The sequence below is a fragment of the Macadamia integrifolia genome, chromosome 2, assembly GCF_013358625.1.
Source record: "Macadamia integrifolia cultivar HAES 741 chromosome 2, SCU_Mint_v3, whole genome shotgun sequence".
Lineage (NCBI taxonomy): Eukaryota > Viridiplantae > Streptophyta > Magnoliopsida > Proteales > Proteaceae > Macadamia > Macadamia integrifolia.
This window is the reverse complement of record NC_056558.1, coordinates 19,033,830-19,044,505: the sequence shown is the minus strand read 5'-3', so window position 1 is coordinate 19,044,505 and position 10,676 is coordinate 19,033,830. Positions and strand designations below refer to the sequence as shown.

Here is a 10,676-nt window from a genome sequence, read left to right as displayed (position 1 = left end):
TGGTATTATAGTAGTGGTCAACATAATCCAAATATTGAAAATGAAAAAGGAGAAAATAACTCTACCAGTCAAGGGTTTCCTATGTATAGACACAACGGTATGTAAAAATACCCAACTATCCCTACATGTTAGGCATTTTCACACTCAACTATGTCTAGGTGTAGAAAATGATAGATTGACAGAGTTCCTTTACAGAAACGAAAAACAATGTACCATGCAAAGTTGTCAAGTGAAGAGTTGAAACATATGCCTTCATAAGGTTAAGAATAAATTAATTTCGATTTTATTTCGTAATATTAACAGAAGGGATTGCATTACCTATAGAAAACCATAAGGTTTGCTTCATAGAGGGACAAACTAGCCCAAGGCTTTAACTAACAAAAGTTGGGGCTATGCAAAAGCAACTAGGTGGTGTCAAAAATGAGATCGAACTGATTGAATCGACTGAAATTGATTAAATTGAATTATAATTGACTGAATGAACTCTTTATTGATTCATTATTGACTATTGATTTTGGTTCTTAGAAACCGTTAAAAAGATGGGACCAAGCAAACTGTTCGATCAAACTCAAAAAACCACATAAAATTTAATACAGATTATATATATGAAAAATCAAAACAGGACTCATAATATGCCATTATGGGACCTTTAAAAGAAACTGCTAATAGATTGAAACAATAGCCCAAACCGTATTTTGGACAAACTTAATTGGTTCGATTTTGATTGATTTAAAAAAAAAAAAAAAAACTCATTGGGACAATGGATTCGGGCTCTTTTCCAACCGGTTGGGCACCCAATTAAGTATTTCATAGTTAATTGATTAGCAAGACCCCCAAACACACACCCGTATAAGGCACACCTCCATGGTAGTGATCGTACGATAAATAATGCTTTCACAGGACCAACGAAAGATAATAAAGCATGCTAAGACTCAAACCTACAATCAATCGACTTGAACTATGATGGATTGATGGTATTTTCACTACTAGGCTAATTACCCCTTTGGTTACCCAAACACTTATCACAAGGGCTTGTTATTTGTTAGTGGTAGGAGACTAAGGCAACTTTGGTCAGACACATACAGCAGAAGAAAGGAGGAGGGGGGGGGGTGCGAGTTAAAAAAAAAAAAACACCTATAGAAAACCCCATTAGCCTGATATTTTGACAATGCATTTACAATACTCTATTCAATGTACGAACATGTCAACCAGCTGGCCGGTATGGTATGGGGTCTCTGCCTCTCTGCACACTCTGTAGTCTGGACGGCACAAGCCACTCCTGCAATATGGATCAAGCAAATCACCCTTTCAGACTCACTCTCTCACTCTCTCACTCTCTCTATAAGAAATGAAAAAAGATTACACTTTCAATAATGTAGAAAAATATTGGGCATGAGTAGAGTAGTAGAACCCCCGGGTCCATGAGGCAAACTTTCTCTCTCTCTCTCTCTCTCTTTCCAGTCTCCAGTCTCCTCTCCAGTCTCCCACATCTTTTCTTTCTTTTCAGAAAGATACCATTTGATTTAAGGATTAAGATCTGGATTCTCATTCTCTAATCTTCATTAGATTTAAACAAAACAGTTTTGTGAAAAGTTTTAACTGGAGTCAATAGTAAAACTGTGTTTCGATCGAGACCTACAAAACCCACAAAGTATCCTGTAAAAAACTATAAATATATATAGAGAGAAAGCATGTTTAGAGTATGTTTGGGCTTGTGTTCCTAATAAGACTGGCCCCTGAGGATTAGAGTACCATGGGGATGTGAGCACCCTTTTGAGTCCTGAATGGTGTGGACTGTGAATAGCACAACAACAGCAGGAACAACAACAATGGCTGCTGCTAGCTTTGGTTCAGTGCGTGTCATGGACGTGGTTACGTGAGCAATCCTCTAATTCCGTTTCTTGTTTGGTTTTGGGTCGAGGAATCTCTCTCTCTCTCAAATCTCAAATCTCTAATCTCAAATCTCAATAGCTTCCTGACCCTCTCTACTTTTAAGTCTTCTCCCAGGCCTAAAAAAGGGGGACTCAAAAGTGACTCTTTATTTCAGGTTTCGGAAAACAAGAAGAAATTAGAGCCCTGCACTTGTCTTTATTGTGTATTTATAAATAAATGCATCTTTCTTTATCTGCTTGTGGCTTGTTGTTTATTGGTTTTCCTTGTCTGGATTAGTTTTGTCTGGGTTTTCTTCTGAGTCTTTGTTTTTGAGGTCAGAACAGGAGGAGGTGGACTTTGATGTTTAGGAGTTTTGGGGAAGAAGGTGTCCTGTGATGGACTGAAGTGGGGTGGTCTCCATCTTCTGCCTTTGTTTGGTTGCTAGATATGTTTCCTGTATGAATGTCTATGGCTGATTGGTAACTTTGGTATCTTTTTCCATTTCTTCCAGCCAAGGTGTTTTCCTTTTCAATCTCTTCACTCAATTTCTGAAGTGAAATTTTGGTTTTCCATCTGGGTTTCTTTCATTTTGTTTACTATCCTAGGAATAGAGATGGAGGGTTCTTCTAGGAACCGAGAACTATATTCTCAGTTTCTTGATATGATACCTAACGAAAGAGAATGGCTTGCTAGAAGGGATGAAGCCAGATTTGGAGTTTCAGAGGATAAAAAGCTGGAGTTAAGGCTGGGACCTCCGGGGGAAGATTGGTTTGACAAAGAAAACAGAGAAAAGGACGGCAGAGAAAGAGATGAGTCTCTTCTATCTCTCGGAAGCTTCTCTTCTCCGGCTTCTTCCAAGTCCAATAATAGCCACAATAACAGTATTTCTGCTGGGGCAAAGAGAGTGTTCTTAGATACGGTTGAAGCCAAAGCTGGAGAACAGACATGGCTGATGAACCACAACCAGAACCAGAAGCTTTCATTTTCAGAAAAACCGAGTGGGAATGGGACTATTCTCTCTTCTCCATGGTGTTCTTCAACGTCTCCATCTCCTTCACACTTCCAAGTGAAGACCCAGCAGCAACAACAACAGCCAAAGCCTCAGTTTCTTCAGGTCTCGTCCGTTCCCCAGAGCTTACCTGTTATTCCAAAGGGACCTTCACAGACATGTAATGACACAAAACTAGCCGAGTTGCAGAACCCTGAAAAGAAATCATGTTCTACAGCTTCTGGTTCAGTTCCTGCAAATACAATTGTTCTCAACAGCTCCCACAAAAGGTACTCCGGCTTTTCTTCCATTATCTGCCTTCTCTTTGATTAATGATGTTGAGTAATTATTCGAGGATACAATTGATCCCTTTTATATTTTTGAAAATCTCGGCTTTTAACTGTTGATGTGGTCATGTTATTGTAATGAAATCTGTTAATACTCTGGTTTTTGTGATTTAATTCTTTCTTCTCTTTTTGGAATGGTTGCTGTTTCTTCTGAATGTTTCCCAGAAAAATGGAACTGTAACCTGCCATTGGATCTCTGTTTTTCCCCCTTCCAATTTGGATTATCTGATCATCCATCTCAATTTTTTACGGGACTGTAAGCTTGTTCTGGTGTTCTGGGTAATATATTTTATTGATTTCAGAAATCAGACTAAACAAGATTATAATGTTCTTGTCTAAAAATATATATATTCAGAACTTCTCCTGCTCCAGTTGTGGGTTGGCCACCAGTTCGTGCATTCAGGAAGAATCTTGCGAGCGGCAGCAGCTCATCCAAGCCGGCATCGGAGATACGCGACACACCTCCAGCAGAGACGCATAGCGAGAAAACTGAAGCTTGTAGGAAGGGTCTGTTTGTGAAGATTAACATGGATGGAGTCCCTATCGGAAGGAAAGTGGATCTCAAAGCCTATGACAGCTATGAAAAACTTTCCTTGGCAGTTGACGAACTCTTCAGAGGCCTTCTTGCAGGTTATTTAAATTCAATACTGGAGATATGAACTTTTGTGCTATATAGACTTTCAAGGTGAAGAAAAAGAACAATACAACAAATATGGGGTTTTCTTAATTTGCTTTGTTTGTCTTCTTTGGATTATTAGCTCAAGAAGATTCCTCTGCTGCTGGAGATCAGAACAAGAAGGCAGCAGATACCAAGGCAATTACAGGTTTATTGGATGGGAAAGGAGAATTTACTCTTGTTTACGAGGATAATGAGGGAGACAGGATGCTTGTGGGGGACGTCCCATGGCAGTAAGTTTCTCACTCTAAAATCTAATCTTGTTAGTTTTGTGGGGATTAGTATAGTTTTTCTATGGATGCTTTTACCCAAAAGAATTTATTAGTCTCCTGATCCAAACTCCAAACCCATTTCTTGGAAATTTAGTTCTTTGTATTTGATAATAGAAGTATTAAATGGAGATTGCAGAAACTGATCTTTGCTGGGGTTTAATTATTCTTCATAGTTTTGATAACTGGGTTTACATTTATTGCAGCATGTTTGTATCAACAGTGAAGAGGCTTCGCGTGTTAAAAAGCTCTGAACTTCCCACATTACAGCGTAAGTTTTAACACTACTTTTAATCCCCTGTTTTCATGTTCATGTTCATGTTTTTTGGGTATGGTATATAGCTTTGAGCTTCTTTTTGACTAGGGATTGATAATGGGGTTATGCTTTTGACTTTGTGTTGCAGTAGGTAGCAGTAAGCCAGGAAAGAGTACTAGGGTGGACTGTGGAGTGAAAGGAGGAAGTGGATGAGAGGGAAATGTGTCAGTCATTAAAGATTCTTTGTGTGGCAAAGTATATCTTAATTTGGTTTTGTAATTTTTAAGATTTGGCTTAGCAGCACAGCCAGCTTTACACCATTTCCCTCTTGTTTTTGGTGATCTGTTACAACTTACAAAGCCCTTGTAAAAAGAAAGACTTGGTTCCAAAATCCAATGCAAACAAGCTTGTAGAGAAATCAAAAAAGCTATGTATTTGCTTCATAGGACTCTCTAATCCAATTTTACTTTGCTTCAGTTCATGTATAATGAGTGGTTTGGATTTACAAGTTTGGGAAATCATGGTGGATGGGCTTAGAACAATAATGAAGATAATAATCTGATCTGCCTCCTGGGATCTCTCTCTTCTTATAGCCAAAAAGCTCAAAAGAAGAAGATTTGGTGATAATTGGTGGTGTATCCTATTGGGGTTATTTATTACTGGTGTGGAATTCATCCAGTCCTGTCCTTGATGATATATGATGAGGTCTCTGATTAAGAAAGGGTTTTTGTCATTTTATGACGCAGCACTAGGGAGTAGGGATTCTAGGGAAGGAAGAAACAAGATTGAAGGAACACGTCAGGATTGCGTGTCCCTGATGACAAACCAGACTAAAACAACCAAGCCATTATTTAGATGGGTCTAAGGGTTTGGGTTTGGGTTTGGGTTTGGATTTGGGTTTGGGAGGCTGGGACTTGGGGAGGAGAGAGGGGGACAAAGAAGAGAAGTAGGCATGAATCTCAAGAAATAGTGAAAATATATAATTTCTGACATGCCCTGGATCAGCCTTCTTGTGGGTGGCCCTGGTCAGCAGGGGTGGTTGTCTCTGATAAGGAATGGCAGTAATCTCTCAGTGCCGTGCAGTATTGGAGACCTGTTTAGTTTTGTTTTGTTTTTTTTTGGTTTATAAAAAATTATAAAGTAATCATTCCAAATCCATCATCATGATCATCATCATCTAGGTCATCCTCCTTTCTTTCCTCCCTGTCCCCTCACACAGGACAATGGACAACCCCGTCCCAATCTCTTTCTCTCTCCTTCTCCCTCTCCTTATGGTTCTTTGTATCGGTTTAACCTGATGCCTATCCAATACAGGTCACCGACAAAGTACGGATAAGGGTAAAATTGTAAAAAAATGGTATGGTATAGGCATGTAGCCGTATAAGTGTGTTTTGGGCCAAATCGCCCGATATGGGCTGATACCCGATCTGGTATCAGAACGATACCAATCTATTGATACCTGATACTTTAATCCATCCTCTACTCCCAGGGTTTGAGGAATCAGTAATCTGCTTATTCTTTGCCAATACATATTCCTTGCAGATATCGCAGATCCCATATCGGTGTAACAGTACAGATGAAGGGTAAACACAAAAGAATCCTATTTTATTTCGGGGCAAATTCATCTTATTTAACTGACATGGTTTGAACAAGATCAATATTAATAGTGACCGATGTCCGGAGAAACTCTGCACTCAGGTGCGCCTGATGTCAACTATAGCACAAGGTAAAGTCAATCCCTCACATCTCACCAAAGAAAGCTGTATTTCTTGAACCTCCGGGGAGGGCCATATATCCCACATGGTTAGCGAGATATTCTACTAAAGATGGGGAACACCATGGTGGTCCTTTCTCTGGCCACGGATCTTGAAGGTTGTGGACAAGGATTAAAGTATCGATATCGATTATTATATCAGTCAATTAAATTTAAAATACATATCAAAGAGTATTGGATCGTATTGAAAATTCTTTAAGATCTGTTAAAGATCAACGATTAAAGTATCGATATCGATCACTATATCGGTTGGTTAAATTTAAGATACATATCAGAGGAATATCGTATCGTATCAAAGATACTTTAAACCATGATTGTGGGTGGGATGATAAATGTCACACTACTGTCAAATGAAGGTCATACTGCAGTAGAATGAAGGTTGCCCAACCTAATATCAGGGGTTCTAGATATTGATTACGAGATGGTAGTTTTCAAACACTATCGTTGTTTGAGCAGGTGAGTCAGGAAGTGACGGTGGTGGAAGGAATCTCCACTTCTTCCGTCTGCCTCACTCTCTTTCATCAATAAGTCACAATCTCACAAATGGATTGCACGGGTTAAAAATCCGAATTGGACCGAACGGCCGAAATTAATGCGATTGATTCCATCTGATTCTGGCTGATAACAGATCGGAATCAGCACTGATCAATTTGATTCAGTTTTGATTTTCATAATCCTAGTCCAAGGTTCTAATATGTGGAAATATGCTAGAGATCAAATTGGCCTCGGCCAATTCTTAAAACCATGTTTTTTTTTTTCCTTAACCCAAAAATTATCTGGGACTTGGGGAAGCCCCTAAAATTTTATTAAATAGAAATAAAATAATAAAAAAAAAACAAAGGGAGGAAACATAATCTACCTTACCCCAATCCATGAGATACAGATCACTCTGCCACTCGCAAAATACAAAAGAAGAACCTCCAAAAGAGGAAATATTACATTCTAAAGATTGGTAATCCTGCTTTATCCTCCCGAATGATGTAACTAATATTAAACGGAAGAGAATTATTATCATGGAAAACCGAATTTATAGTGGTTTCACATGCAAAGTTAGATTACGAATCCGTTGCGCGATTGCTTTTTCCCAAAATGAAAAGTGATGAGCTCTCAGAAAATCGCAAAGGTTGATTACTTCTTGAAACCAATACTAGCATCTCCACTTGGTACATGATCTTTGAGAGATAAGTTTCACAATCAAGGAAGAGTCATAATTAATATAAAAGTCAGAGAAGCTTAAATCTTTACACAATACCAAGCCATATCTAAATGCTCTCATTTGCGCCGTTGAGTTTATACACACCTCATAAAAATTGGAAAAAGTTATCAGAACATTTCCGTTGTTGTTTCTAATAGTGCCTCCCCCATTACTAATACTTGGATTCCCTTTGCTTGCACCATCCACATTTAGTTTAACAGAATAAAGGGAGGACACCAGTAAACAGGAATCTGAGCTTTAGTCCTACTAATTGGTGGGTTTAACTTAAAGTCCTGCAAGATAAGATTATCTCTTTAAGAAAAGAATTTAGAAAAGTTAATGGCTAAATGATTTCACGAATCCAATCTTTGATTTTCTCAATTATAATAATTGCAGCACGGGATCCTTCAATATGTCTTCTGTTATTTTTTTCAATCATGATTCCCAAATAATAAATACTAAATTATGATAATAGACCAATACATATTCACAAATATCTTTGGCGCTAATAATGGATTACTAATAAAAAAATTTAATAGTGAAATCCTGAGTCGAAATAACATTAACTTCCATTACTCTTAAAACTATGATAGTGGCAGGTTGAGCCTAATCATCTTTCTACCAAAAAAACACTTGTAACAAGGTTTTGAAAAGGAACCTAGAACGTATTGATTCAAAGGCTAATCCTCAAACCATGATACACATAGGTTACACACATTGGTCGTCCTCAAAACCCAGAGAGGGACGGGAATGAATGATTTAGCAGAAATGCTTACAAAGTAGGGTATATGATTCTGTCTGGACACTATAATCTGTCATATATGTAGGCAGAGTAGCTCTTCTGTAAAGCTGGTCCGTGCTGTGCTGTTTAGACTCTGTACTCTATAAGCCTAATTGGTGAAAGAGCTGTCTCATTCACAAATATCACAACTGCTGAGAAAACTTGGAAGCATGAATGGGCTGTAAAGCTTATGTTCTTTTCATCCTTTTCTTTTTATGTCTCTTCTGTTGGTTTTCTTTCAGGTGAGATATATCTAAAAGCAAGTTGAAGCCAAATAGAGTGGTACACTCTCTACTCTCTCTTAGCTTCAATTCTCAAATTTTATGGGTTACCCAACTTCCTTTTGGGGTTTTAGGAGTCCAAGTGGGGGAATAAGGGATAGAGTATCCCACATTCCCATCCTTGTAATTTGTGCTGTTTGTGCTTTGTTGGGATTTTGCACTTTGTTTTACCTAAAACACTATTATTATTGTAGGAGAGGAAGACATGGAAAGGAGAAACCTTAGGGAAGCAATGAGACTAGAGAATGATGCTCTCTGCTCCCCTATCTATCTATCATCTATATAAGTGCCTTAATCCTACCCATTCTATCTAGATTCTAGACTTACCCCCCACCACACATATTAGTCCAATGTGTATTTCTCTGCACATTCTACCAATCTTAATTCAGAAGTACCACCCCTGCACTAATTGATAACATAAGATCATAGGTATTGGTATCAGTATTGATATGATACAATGCTCCTACCTCCCAAGGAAAAAGAAAAAAGATATGATACAATATACCAACGATATGGATTGAACCGTAATGAGTTGATATCGAATGTATTTTCAAAACTGAAACACAATTTGTCTTATTCATCTGATTTGTATCAGGTTTTGGTGATATTATTGCGTATCAGTGAACACGATACCAATATTTTACATTATATAGTAGCACTACCAACAAATGTTATAACACACGGTATCAAGTATTATTGAATCGACCATTGTAGATACTGATACCGGTAGGGAATGACAGTATCGGGCAGATCAGGCCAATTCAAGATCAAAAATCTATTTTTTTAGATCGATACAATCGATCATAATATTTGGACTTAAAAAAGAAAAAAAGTACAATCAATCCATATGGTACTAATAAAGCCAATACAATATTGATACCTAAAACCCTGCTTCCACCCCTCCCTATTCTCTCCTCTCTCTCTCTCTCAATTTGGTCTAATTTTAATTTTTAGAAGCCTTGGGTACAAAAACAAAGGCCTTAGCCCATGTCTAAGACTTAAGGTTTAAGATGGCATCAGGAAACATCATTGCTGGTGCTCCCCAGGAGCTACCTAGGATGGCCCCAAACCTAGGCTGTAGGGACAATGCAACATGGAAGTGAGGAAGTGAGGAAGTGAGGAAGTGGGGATCCAGGGAGGGGGAAGGAAGGGTCCTTGTCAGTGACACTTGCCTAACTTTTACTAACTTAAATGGGGTCCACCAAAAGTTCACCTCTTCCCCACCAAAAAAAAATATAAAAATTTTCACCACCAAAAGCTCAACTCTCTCTCTCTCTCTCTCTCTATGGGACCCCTTTTTTTAATATATATATATATATATATATTATGTATACCATTGGAGGGTCTTGGTGTCCATTGGAATGTGGCCCAAAAGTTCACATCTTCCTGCTCTCAGAAATACCCTCATCTTCTGTCCATATATACTAGACGTATCCTTCATTTTTTTATTTGAGGGGCTTAAGCTTTTGGCCCCATCATCAACCACTCCTCTTAAACTATAAACACAAGGGGCAAAATGAGAAGTCAAGAATTGTTATAGAAAGAATCCACATTACTGTTATCCTTCCAGTCTCCCTTATACACACCACAGCATTTACTGTTCTTCCCCTAGAAAAAAAAGCCAGTTCAACTTGTTTCAAGCCGGGTTCGGTTAATCCATACTGGATTTCTAAGGTTGGGACATATCTTGGTCAAATCTGACTGATTCCTGACCAATCTGGCTCCCAAATATGTTTTTTTAGGCGATGTTTGGTTTGGTAAATCAAATGGTATATGTATCAGATATGAATGTCAATCTTTTGACATTCTTCTGAATTATGTTTCTTTCTGAAAAATCGTTTGATTGCCTTAAGGCTAGTACAGGTTTCTCGCGGGTTGAGATATTGGATTCCGTAGAGAACACCTTTCCGCTTACTCCTTTTATACTAGGTGGTAAAAAGGTTGCTCAAATCTGAGTTTAAGTATTGAGGTAAACTCATATTTGGAACACAACCTTTGTAATATGGTCATTCATGGGAAGTATGATGCTCACTTATGAGGGTCATCCTAGTGGAACCAAACAACTCCAAAAATTAAGAATTATCATTATAAAGAATGTCATCCCAAAGATTTACTGAACCAAACACCCCCTTAAACTCTTATTTCTTTGAACTTATATTGTATATATCCCCATCATCCAGTTACAAGTGTGGTGGTTCTCAATACCCCAAGTCAAGTCGGCAACCACATTGATCAAT

General features: G+C 38.2%; 1 protein-coding gene across 1 annotated transcript; it reads left to right on the top strand.

Annotated features, from left to right (window-relative positions):
- Positions 1–1,688: 1,688 nt before the first annotated feature.
- On the top strand, positions 1,689–4,884 carry LOC122088194 (auxin-responsive protein IAA26-like). The gene is made up of 5 exons (XM_042657379.1): positions 1,689–3,150; positions 3,563–3,837; positions 3,966–4,116; positions 4,359–4,423; positions 4,557–4,884. The coding sequence occupies exons 1-5, from the start codon at positions 2,486–2,488 to the stop codon at positions 4,619–4,621; spliced, it is 1,221 nt and encodes a 406-aa protein (XP_042513313.1). The 5' UTR covers positions 1,689–2,485; the 3' UTR covers positions 4,622–4,884.
- The last annotated feature ends 5,792 nt before the right edge of the window (positions 4,885–10,676 follow it).